This window comes from Entelurus aequoreus, linkage group LG01, assembly GCF_033978785.1.
Source record: "Entelurus aequoreus isolate RoL-2023_Sb linkage group LG01, RoL_Eaeq_v1.1, whole genome shotgun sequence".
NCBI classification, from domain to species: domain Eukaryota; kingdom Metazoa; phylum Chordata; class Actinopteri; order Syngnathiformes; family Syngnathidae; genus Entelurus; species Entelurus aequoreus.
The window spans coordinates 10,831,593-10,844,774 of NC_084731.1; the positions used below are offsets into that span (position 1 = coordinate 10,831,593).

A 13,182-nucleotide genomic window follows, 5' to 3' on the forward strand; every position below is an offset into this window, starting at 1 on the left:
AATGGGCCTCTATACACCTATGTAGATATTGCACCAAAAACCAGACATTTGCAGCTAGAATAGTCATTTACCACATTAGCAATGTATAGAGTGTATTTCTTTCAAGTTAAGACTAGTTTAAAGTTATCTTCATTGAAAAATAAGGACATTTTAATGTGACCCCAAACTTTTGAACGGTAGTGTATATATATATATATATATATATATATATATATATATATATATATATATATATATACATATATATATATATATATATATATATATATATATATATATATATATATGTATATGTATATATATATATATATATATATATATATATATATATATATATATATATACACATATATATATATATATATATATATATATATATATATATATATATATATATATATATATATATATATATATATATACACATATATATATATATATATATATATATATATATATATATATATATATATATATATATATATATATATATATATGTATATATATATATATATATATATATATATATATACACATATATATATATATATATATATATATATATATATACACATATATATATATATATATATATATATATATATATATATATATATATACATATATATATATATATATATATATATATATATATACATATATATATATATATATATATATATATATATATATACAGTCAAGAAAATAAGTATTTGAACACCCTGCTATTTTGCAAGTTCTCCCACTTAGAAATCATGGAGGGGTCTGAAATTTTCACGGTAGGTGCATGTCCACTGTATGAGAGATAACCTAAAAAGAAAAATCCAGAAATCACAATCTATGATTTTTTAACAATTTATTCGTGTGATACAGCTGAAAATAAGTATTTGAACACCTGTCTATCAGCTAGAATTCTGACCCTCAAAGACCTGTTAGTCCGCCTTTAAAAGTCCTCCTCCACTCCACTGTATTATTCTGAATCAGATGCACCTGTGTGAGGTCGTTAGCTGCATAAAGACACCTGTCCACCCCATACAATCAGTAAGACCCAAACATTCAGCATGGCTAAGAGCAAAGAGCTGTCCAAAGACACCAGAGACAAAATTGTACAACTCCACAAGGATGGAAAGGGCTACGGAGAAATTGCCAAGCAGCTTGGTGAAAAAATGTCCACTGTTGGAGCAATCATTAGAAAATGGAAGAAGCTAAACATGACGGTCAATCTCAATGGGAGTGGAGCCCCATGCAAGATATCACCTGGTGGGGTCTCAATGATGCTAAGAAAGGTGAGGAATCAGCCCAGGACTACACGGCAGGACTTGGTCAATGACCAGAAAAGAGCTGGGACCACTGTTTCCATGGTCACTGTTGGTAATACACTAAGACGTCATGGTTTGAAATCATGCATGGCACGGAAGGTTCCCCTGCTTAAACCAGCACATGTTAAGGCCCGTCTAAAGTTTGACAATGACCATTTGGATGATCCAGAGGAGTCATGGGAGAAAGTTTTGTGGACAGATGAGACCAAAATTGACCTTTTTGGTCATAATTCCACTATGCGTGTTTGGAGGAAGAAGAATGATGCTTACCATCCCAAGAACACCATCCCTACTGTGAAGCATGGGGGTGGTAGCATCATGCTTTGGGGGTGTTTTTCTGCTCATGGGACAGGACGACTGTACTGTATTAAGGAGAGGATGACTGCAGCCATGTATTGTGAGATTTTGGCCAAAAACCTCCTTCCCTCAGTCAGATCATTGAAGATGAGTCGTGGCTGGATCTTCCAACATGACAATGACACAAAGCACACAGCCAGGAAAACCAAGACGTGGCTCTGTAAGAACCATATCAAGGTTCTGGAGTGGCCTAGCCAGTCTCCAGACCTAAATCCAATTGAAAATCTTTGGAGGGAGCTGAAAGTCTGTGTTACTCAGCGACAGCCCAGAAACCTGACTGATCTAGAGAAGATCTGTGTGGAGGAGAGGGCAAAAATCCCCCCTGCAGTCTGTGCAAACCTGGTGAAGAACTACAGGAAACGTTTGACCTCTGTAATTGCAAACAAAGGCTACTCTACCAAATATTAATGTTGGTGTTCAAATACTTATTTTCAGCTGTATCACACAAATAAATTGTTAAAAAAATCATAGATTGTGATTTCTGGATTTTTCTTTTTAGGTTATCTCTCATATAGTGGACATGCACCTACCATGAAAATTTCAGACCCCTCCATGATTTCTAAGTGGGAGAACTTGCAAAATAGCAGGGTGTTCAAATACTTATTTTCTTGACTGTATATATATATATATATATATATATATATATATACATATATATATACATGTGTGTATATACATATATACACACATGTATATATATACAAATATATACATATATACACATATATATACATATACACACACATATATATATATATATATATATATATATATATATATATATATATATATATATATATATATATATATATATATATATATATATATATATGTGTATATATATATATATATATGTGTATATGTATATGTATATGTAAAGTTTGGAAACTGAAATGAAACAAGACTCAATAGTATGTTTGCAATCCCCAAATCCTTTTTTTAATTATAATTCAAGACATCATTTTGTTACATTGTTATCACAGCACTTAATCCCATTTGCCATATGTGGTATATGGTACCTGTTGTGTACAGTGGAACCCCTCTATGTTGACGCCCCTTGAACTGGATGACTGTTGTTGACATAAACAAAACAAAAATGAACAATTGTTTGCACATTTATAGTACTTCTGACTTTTGCCAGAGACATAAGGAGACATTTTCTGTCCTTCCTACAATGACATTAAACCTTTCGCACATGCACTCATCTTTGTAACAGTGGCTAACAATTTACAATAAATCATAATAAAATTAATTATAATTCTACTTCATACTGCCATGCTTTCAGTGTGCGCATGTTTCAATGCTGTATAACTAGACAGTCGTGTTTGTGTTGTTCTTTTGCCCTGCTTAGCAAACATCAGGAAGAAAACCACATTGCAACACATTTTGACATAAACGGACTGGGCTTAAAATCCTTCTCGGTCTCAAATTTCATCTCGATAAAAGCAGTCGACGTCAACATAAGGAGGCACTTTTTTAGTAACACAAAGAACGTGACTGTTGTTGTTTTTGTCATAAGCGGGATCCGTTTAAATTGATTCCACCGTAAACCTCTAAAGGTCTAGTGGCCACATGCGTGGACAGCACCTTTTTAGCTCTTATTTCCAAAATTGTGTACACTACTGAATTGGGGTCTTATGGCCGCTTATGTGGACACTTTTACTGCCATCTGGTGGTGTCAGAAGAGTACAACATACAATGGAATTTGGAAAAAAAAAAGTGTAAAAGTAAGAATGAGCATGTCACTTATGGACTAAGTACATCATATCAAAATATGATTCTTAGTTTTTATTCTAATTAGGGTCCAATAAGCCCAAATAGCAAAGAGAAATAATAAAAAAAAGCATGTAAACAAACAGCTTGGGCCTTAAGAGGATGCATACAGTGTTTCTATAGTTTTGAAGAATGAATACATAAAAAAACACCCCTACTCTATTTTTTAAATCAATGAAATCATCGCCCCCAATCTGCAGGACTATGACCAATGTGTCATAGCACTGTCCATATACACAGCAGCCATCACTGTGTTTGACTTGAAGCGTGTGATATTGGCCGGAAACGAGGTCACCTGAAAACTGAAAAATGAAATCATCGCCCCCAAAAATGAACTAATCGCCCCCAAAAATGAAATCATCGCCCCCAATCTGCAGGACTATGACCAATGTGTCATAGCACTGTCCATACTCACAGCAGCCATCACTGTGTTTGACTTGAAGCGTGTGATATTGGCCGGAAACGAGGTCACCTGAAAACTGAAAAATGAAATCATTGCCCCCAAAAATGAACTCATCGCCCCCAAAAATGAAATCATCGCCCCCAATCTGCAGGACTATGACCAATGTGTCATAGCACTGTCCATATACACAGTAGCCATCACTGTGTTTGACTTGAAGCGTGTGATATTGGCCGGAAACGAGGTCACCTGAAAACACAAAAGACTGCATTAGTGATAATAGTTGATTTATTTAATATATTTAATAGTGATTTGCATTTCCATGCCTGACCAAGGAGAGTGTTTGATAAACAGCCATCTAGTTGCTCCATCCCACTGAGATTAAGCCACTGCTTTCGTAATTATCCCTCCTCTTTCTTTGTAAGGCTCTGCGTCTCCTGGTTGAAGGCTGACTGCAAGTCTGAGTTAGCAGCACAGGATAAAATGTTTGTTGCACGTCAATCAAAGTGAGGATTGCACGGTCGCATGTGTACACAACTCACTGGGGTACAATCCGGCTCCACACACAGGCTCACGGTGCAGTGCAGGTAGAAGTTGTCGCTGTTCACAAACTGGAACATACGGAACGAGAAGTAGTTTTCCGTCCCCAGCCCGTTGCCTACAATCTCCACGGTACCGTCACTGAGGTTCGGGCAGCTGCTCGGGAAGAAAACAGTCAAGATGCCGGCCATTGTAACCGAAGCGATGCGGTCTGGAGTGTATTTTCACCCATCGATGATGAGGTCGTATCTCAAATTTGCCGTTGGCAGAGAATTATTGGTCGCCCAGCAGGAGTCGGTCACCACTTTAACAAACTGCTCACTTAGTCCTTCCGTGCTCAGCTCGATCCAAACCTGCTGGTTAAGCTCCACTTCCATATCTGGTGTCAGCAGGACTCTGCGCCCGACATCCGTGTACGCTTTCATGAACAGAGTGTAGTTCCAGTTCCTCGACACCACTTCTTGCACCATGGGGCTGTCGGGACACACACAGTGGAGTCAGGTGTTTGACTGCATCCTCGTCCGAGGTGTGACATGAGGTTCCACGCACCTGCTCTTGATATTGAAAACCACGAAGCTCAGTTCCGGCTGAGTGTAAGTACACGACAGGTCGACTTCCAACACTCTGTTGCGTGTGATGATTGTGTCGTTGAGAGGTAAACCCAATACCAGGCTGTTCCTGAACACCAGCTGGCTGTCGTTTTTCTGCACGGTGCAAAAAGGCTCATTATTTCCTTGTAGTCATAACAATCCTATCATGCTGAAGGAACTCTTGCTCATGTATGGTGCAAATGTCAGAGAATAAAAGAGTTATGGTTGAAAGAAGCAATCACATTCCTAAATATAAACACCCCAATGACTTGTATTCTTGGTGATCTGCATCACTTCAGTCACGTGTCATCAAAGAGTAAAAATGCATTTCTTTCAATGTGCATCATAACAAATACGGTAATATTTTTAAAAAAATGATAGATGTTGATAGTCCAAGTCATACTGACTGGTATACAAACATAATAAATATTGACTGGTATACACACATGATACATACCGACTGGTATACACGCATACAAAAATACTGACTGGTATGCACACGTAATACATACTGACTGGTATACACAAGCTATGGAGATGATATAAGTGGGAAAAAGTGCATTTAGTTGAGATAATAATGAGTCATATATTGGAATATGGGATCCATCCATCCATCCATCCATCTTCTTCCGCTTATCCGAGGTCGGGTCGCAGGGGCAGCAGCCTAAGTAGATAAGTCCAGAATTCCCTCTCCCCAGCCACTTCATCCAGCTCCTCCCGGGGGATCCCGAGGCGTTCCCAGGCTAGCCGGGAGAGATAGTCTTCCCAACGTGTCCTGGGTCTTCCCCGTGGCCTCCTACCGGTCGGACGTGCCCGTGGGTGGCATCCTGACCAGATGCCCGAACCACCTCATCTGGCTCCTCTCTATGTGGAGGAGCATCGGCTTTACTTTGAGCTCCTCCCGGATGACAGAGCTTCTCACCCTATCTCTAAGGGAGAGACCCGCCACCCGGCGGAAGAAACTCATTTGGGCCGCTTGTACCCGTGATCTTGTCCTTTTGGTCATGACCCAAAGCTCATGACAATAGGTGAGGATGGGAACGTAGATTGAGCGGTAAATTGAGAGCTTTGCCTTCCGGCTCAGCTCCTTCTTCACCACAACGGATCGATACAGCGTCCGCATTACTAAAGACGCCGCACTGATCCGCCTGTCGATCTCACCATCCACTCTTCCCTCACTCGTGAACAAGACTCCGAGGTACTTGAACTCCTCCACTTGGGGCAAGATCTCCTCCCCAACCCGGAGATGGCACTCCACCCTTTTTCGGGCGAGAACCATGGACTCTGACTTGGAGGTGCTGATTCACATCCCAGTCGCTTCACACTCGGCTGCGAACCGATCCAGTGAGAGCTGAAGATCCTGGCCAGATGAAGCCATCAGGACCACATCATCTGCAAAAAGCAGAGACCTAATCCTGCAGCCACCAAACCAGATACCCTCAACGCCTTGACTGCGCCTAGAAATTCTGTCCATAAAAGTTATGAACAGAATGGGTGACAAAGGGCAGCCTTGGCGGAGTCCAACCCTCACTGGAAACGTGTCCGACTTACTGCCGGCAATGCGGACCAAGCTCTGACACTGATCATACAGGGAGCGGACCGCCACAATCAGACAGTCCGATACCCCGTACTCTCTGAGCACTCCCCACAGGACTTCCCGGGGTACACGGTCGAATGGCTTCTCCGAGTCCACAAAGCACATGTAGACTGGTTGGGCAAACTCCCATGCACCCTCCAGGACCCTGTCGAGAGTATACAGCTGGTCCACAGTTCCACGACCAGGACGAAAACCACACTGTTCCTCCTGAATCCGAGGTTCGACTATCCGGCGTAGCCTCCTCTCCAGTACACCTGAATAGACCTTACCGGGAAGGCTGAGGAGTGTGATCCCACGATAGTTGGAACACACCCTCCGGTTCCCCCTTCTTAAAGAGAGAAACCACCACCCCAGTCCGCCAATCCAGAGGTACCGCCCCCGATGTCCACGCAATGCTGCAGAGTCTTGTCAACCAAGACAGCCCCTGGGATCCATTATCTAAATGTGTTTTAACTATTAAAAGTACCTAAAATATGACTTATTTTATCTTTGTGTAAAATATTGGACACAATGCGTTGTCAAGTTTATGAGATGTGATGCAAGTGTAAGTCACTGTAACATTATTGTTCATTTCTTTAATGTTTTTATTTGATTGTTTATTAATGGCTGTGATGATAATGTCATTGAGGGATTTCTAATTATTATTAGTATTGATACTGTTGTTGATACTATTCATTTGTGTTTGACTACTTTTGGATTATTTTGTGTCACGTTTGTGCGTCTTCTCAATTGCTCCGTTGGTTGCTATTCTGGATGCTGCTGGGCCGGGTTTGCTTTTGGAATTGGAATTGCAATATTGTGTATTATTTTGTAATCCTATCATGTCGGTGTCGGTGACCCACCGTGATCGTTGTTCCACATTGGTCACTAGAGTCAAAGTTGAAGGTGACCAAATGGGTTTCGCTGTCCTTTTGTCCTATACAGGCGTTGTCGTTGAGGTGCAACATGGTGTAGTCGATGCCTTTGTCCTCCAGCAGGCAGCCAATCAGTGAGAAGGACGCCAAGCTCTCATTGCACTCAGTCTGCTGACCTGTACAAAAACAATCTCGTTAGCAAAAAAAAAAAAGCTAGCGGCGATGGTAGCGTAGCCATACCATAAATGTTGTCTAACTCGTAGATTAAGGCAAATGTGGCACGGCAGTGGCAGCCGGTACCGTTGATCAGGGAATCTCCACAGAACTCGTGCTCATTACAATCGTGGTCCTGACAGTAGGCCTGCTGGTCGGTACCTGAGCATGGTCACAATATTATCAATCAATCAATTATCATTAGAGCTGTCACATTTAAAGAGTTCAAGCACGAGATTATCACCAAAAATATCGCATGAATCCTTGGGCGATCAATGGACGTCGAGTGGATCGAGCATAATATTGTGAGAGTCCAGTCCATAGTGGATCTAACATAATAGTGAGAGTCCAGTCCATAGTGGATCTAACATAATATTATGACAGTCCAGTCCATAGTGGATCTAGCATAATATTGTGAGAGTCCAGTCCATAGTGGATCTAACATAATATTATGACAGTCCAGTCCATAGTGGATCTACCAGAATATTGTGAGAGTCCAGTCCATAGTGGATCTAGCATAATATTGTGAGAGTCCAGTCCATAGTGGATCTAACATAATATTATGACAGTCCAGTCCATAGTGGATCTACCAGAATATTGTGAGAGTCCAGTCCATAGTGGATCTAACATAATAGTGTGAGAGTCCAGTCCATAGTGGATCTAACATAATAGTGAGAGTCCAGTCCATAGTGGATCTAACATATTATTGTGAGAGTCCAGTCCATAGTGGATCTAACATAATAGTGTGAGAGTCAAGTCCATAGTGGATCTAACGTAATAGTGTGAGAGTCCAGTCCATAGTGGATCTAACATAATAGTGTGAGAGTCCAGTCCATAGTGGATCTAACATAATAGTGAGAGTCCAGTCCATAGTGGATCTAACATAATAGTGAGTGTCCAGTCCATAGTGGATCTAACATAATAGTGAGAGTCCAGTCCATAGTGGATCTAACATAATAGTGTGAGAGTCCAATCCATAGTGGATCTAACATAATAGTGAGAGTCCAGTCCATAGTGGATCTAACATATTATTGTGAGAGTCCAGTCCATAGTGGATCTAACATAATAGTGTGAGAGTCAAGTCCATAGTGGATCTAACGTAATAGTGTGAGAGTCCAGTCCATAGTGGATCTAACATAATAGTGTGAGAGTCCAGTCCATAGTGGATCTAACATAATAGTGAGAGTCCAGTCCATAGTGGATCTAACATAATAGTGAGTGTCCAGTCCATAGTGGATCTAACATAATAGTGAGAGTCCAGTCCATAGTGGATCTAACATAATAGTGTGAGAGTCCAATCCATAGTGGATCTAACATAATAGTGAGAGTCCAGTCCATAGTGGATCTAACATATTATTGTGAGAGTCCAGTCCATTGTGGATCTAACATAATAGTGTGAGAGTCCAGTCCATAGTGGATCTAACATAATATTGTGAGAGTCCAGTCCATAGTGGATCTAACATAATAGTGAGAGTCCAGTCCATAGTGGATCTAACATAATAGTGAGTGTCCAGTCCATAGTGGATCCAACATAATAGTGAGAGTCCAGTCCATAGTGGATCTAACATAATAGTGAGTGTCCAGTCCATAGTGGATCTAACATAATAGTGAGAGTCCAGTCCATTGTGGATCTAACATAATAGTGTGAGAGTCCAGTCCATAGTGGATCTAACATAATAGTGTGAGTGTCCAGTCCATAGTGGATCTAACATAATAGTGAGAGTCCAGTCCATAGTGGATCTAACATAATAGTGAGAGTCCAGTCCATAGTGGATCTAACATAATAGTGAGAGTCCAGTCCATAGTGGATCTAACATAATAGTGTGAGAGTCCAGTCCATAGTGGATCTAACATAATAGTGAGAGTCCAGTCCATAGTGGATCTAACATAATAGTGTGAGAGTCAAGTCCATAGTGGATCTAACATAATAGTGAGAGTCCGGTCCATAGTGGATCTAACATAATAGTGTGAGAGTCCAGTCCATAGTGGATCTAACATAATAGTGAGAGTCCAGTCCATAGTGGATCTAACATAATAGTGTGAGAGTCAAGTCCATAGTGGATCTAACATAATAGTGAGAGTCCGGTCCATAGTGGATCTAACATAATAGTGTGAGAGTCCAGTCCATAGTGGATCTAACATAATAGTGTGAGAGTCCAGTCCATAATGGATCTAACATAATAGTGTGAGAGTCCAGTCCATAGTGGATATAACATGATAGTGTGAGAGTCCAGTCCATAGTGGATCTAACATAATAGTGTGAGAGTCCAGTCCATAGTGGATCTAACATAATAGTGTGAGTGTCCAGTCCATAGTGGATCTAACATAATAGTGAGAGAGTCCAGTCCATAGTGGATCTAACATAATAGTGAGAGTCCAGTCCATAGTGGATCTAACATAATAGTGTGAGAGTCCAGTCCATAGTGGGACCAGCAGAAGACCATCCCGAGCAGAGACAGGTCAGCAGCACAGAGACGTCCCCAACCGATGTACAGGCGAGCATCCGTGCAAGTAGAAAACCAAATGTTAACGGGAACATTATAGAACATCTTTAGAGACTATTATTGTTTGGGGATGAGAATATATTGTTCGAGAATCATGATACTTGTTTTGGTGCTGGCACATTGTGTATTTTTGCACTCAAATTCAAACCGAGCTGTCATGTTGTAATTAAATATAATATATTTCAGAAATATTAGTTGAACATTTTTGCAACTTGGGTTGCCCGCTTGACATTGAAGCGTAAAGTTGCTCGATTCAAACTAGTAGAGTATCACTGATCCAAACCCCGTATAACCCTCTCACAGTCTTTAAAAGCATTTTTAAATTCAGTTATAAGGAACAATTACAGGCATACACTAAAAAACTATTGGGACTCGGGGGCCACATTGGTGTATGTGTGTATAAATGATATATACACATTTAGCTGTAAAAATCTGCTGTACAGTTTGTGTGTGTGGCTCCCTTTTTTCCAGGAACACTAATACCTAAAGTCACAATGTCCCATACAGTTCTAACAACGTTATGACAGACCACCTCGAAAAAACGGAATGGAATTTTACAGTTTTTTACTGAATGGGACACAAATTCTGACTTTTATCACAATATTGCCAATTGTTGTTGTTGTTCTCGTAAAATAGTGACATTTTTTGAGTAAAATGATGACCTTTGTCATAATTTTGCCAAGTGAATGTCCGATTTTTATTATACAATTGACAACATTTTACAGTTTTCTTATACAATTGTGACTTTTGTCGAGTAAAATTACGGCTCTTTTCAAAAAATTGGCAACATTTTAAGCTTTTCTTGTAAAATTCCAACTTTTATCATAATGTTGCGCAAATGTCCCGTTTTTCTTTTAACATTTTGACTTGCGTTGAGTAAAATTACGACTTTTGTTATAATACTGCCAAAATTCAAAGTTTTTCCTGTGAAATTGTGACCTTTTTCTTGTGAAATTCCAACTCATTTTTCACAACAAGCTTTTTCATATTAACATAGTTTGTATATATTATTAATGTCGTAAATACAAATTTTGTGTGTGTGAATTAGGGTGGTCCCAAAAAGGAGGGCTTTTTCAAATTGACTGTGTGTCGCTTTTAAAAGTGCTCCCCCTCTTGTCAACATATGAAATAACAAGTGTATGTAAGATATTGAAATGTGCCCCCTTTGGCCAAAATTAATTTAAAAATTAAGTATGTATATAGAGACATACTGTAATAATGTACATGAAAATAAAGAAAGTGGGATTTAAATTATTAACTAAGAACAATAAAACACTGAATATTAACAAGGTATGAACATCTTTTACTTCTCAGACCAGCTCCTCCCTAGACATATTTCACAATCAAGGAAAACACAACAAAAATGTACCAAACAAACACGGGTAATAAACACCTACAATATGATATATTAACACTTTCCGCATCTGTTCCTGACACATGTGTTTGGGGCTGGCTGCTCTGAAAACAAACCCCGCCCACTCTGCTTTGCTCCTGGCCTGAGCTGCTGTGACCTAGATTACCCTAATAACTCCTATAACACCCAAAAGTGCAGATTGCAACCATTGAAATACTTTCTATAGTTCAAGACATACGGTCATTTAAAAACATCACTGCACATCATGAATTTTGCCCAGGTCTGCACTACAGTATAAGGTATTGTAACTACAAAATGTGCAGTTACACGTTATTACGTCTTGCATCTTCCTGCAGAAACCACATCCTATCTAAATTACCATAAAATGTAATTGTGGGGAGGCGTGGCCGGCAGGCCGACAGCGAGGCGGGGCACGCCGGGGCCGACCCCGAGATGGCGGCGAGGAGGCGTGGCCGGCGGGCCAGCGGCGAGGCGGGGCGCGCCGGGATCGTTGCCGTAATAAACATCCGGTGCGTGAAACGCCCGGCTGCGCACATTTGTGTAATCCCCTCCCAGTGTGCAAAAGGGCGGCAGCCGAGAACGACGGGGCAGAAGGAGCTGGAGAGACGCGAGCACATGCAGCGCGAAATCAACAGAGAGCGAGGGACAGACGGCGACGCGGGAGGCTGAAAAGCGACCGGAAGAGCGACCCGACCAGAGACTGAGTACTATTGAAAAATAAACAAAATCACAAACTGCTTGCAGTCATGTCAGTTCTTGGTGGTCCATGGAACCCCGACAGCGAGAGACTGTCACAGTAATTATTCACAATTTTATGTAAAGGAGAGAGAATAAAATGCGACTATGCGAATGCCGGGTCCTGGGTATGACGTTAAACTACATCCAGGCATGAGATGGGAGGTTGTGTGTGGGGTTAGAGAGTCCCAACTAACGTCTATAAAATGCACACAAAGAACCGTTTGCACCTTCTCTTGTGACTGGCGGGCGGTCAGCGCCATAAAGCTGAGCGGGTCCCTGGGTAATTGGGGTGCGGACAACCAACAGGACAGACTAAGTTCAACAGCCCAGTAAGGCAATTAGTCTAGGAGAAGGATCTCTGATATAAAATACCCCTTCCAACCCGCACCAAGCCAGCGTGGAAGGTGTAGGCTAATAACCAGCATGAAGAGTACGCCAAGAGAGATTGTTCACTATGGCAGAAACATGCTGAGGCTTTCGTCCAGCAGTGGACTGACAACGGCTGATGATGATGATGATGATGATGATGATGCGAATGCCGAACTAGGAATCATCAAGATCTACCGTGTATGAAGTGTACCACAGGCCTTTACTCGCTTAAAAAAACCCAGTTTCATTTCGTTTTAAAATGTGAATGACAGATATGCATGTGCGTAGTAACTCTTACATCTGGTGGAAGACCTCCAGTCTCCGAGACTGATCTCGAACTGCAGCTCACAGGCATTGGCGTATGCCTCAAAGAACTGGCAATCAAGGTGGTCCACCAAAGGGTATCTAGTCAGCAAGGAGATGCAGGCTTGGTGGAACGGTTCCACCGGCACCTTCGGGTGGCAATCGGCAAAGGAGTCTGTCATGAGTAGAGAGCATCTGCGCAGCACAGGGGCATTGCGAGGTCAATGTTGCTTTGGAAATGAACCCTGAA

General features: G+C 40.9%; 1 protein-coding gene across 1 annotated transcript in view; it reads right to left on the minus strand.

Annotated features, from left to right (window-relative positions):
* Positions 1–2,657: 2,657 nt before the first annotated feature.
* LOC133660966 (uncharacterized) overlaps positions 2,658–13,182 on the minus strand; it is a 14,047-nt gene continuing 3,522 nt past the window's right edge. The window contains exons 11-18 of the mRNA XM_062064393.1: positions 12,928–13,127; positions 7,671–7,805; positions 7,419–7,606; positions 4,939–5,093; positions 4,618–4,863; positions 4,392–4,545; positions 4,181–4,309; positions 2,658–4,098 (exon numbers count right to left, since the gene is read on the minus strand). Of these exons, the coding sequence (XP_061920377.1) occupies positions 4,208–4,309; positions 4,392–4,545; positions 4,618–4,863; positions 4,939–5,093; positions 7,419–7,606; positions 7,671–7,805; positions 12,928–13,127 (1,180 nt within the window). The 3' untranslated portion in view covers positions 2,658–4,098; positions 4,181–4,207. The remainder of the gene's footprint in view (positions 4,099–4,180; positions 4,310–4,391; positions 4,546–4,617; positions 4,864–4,938; positions 5,094–7,418; positions 7,607–7,670; positions 7,806–12,927; positions 13,128–13,182) is intronic.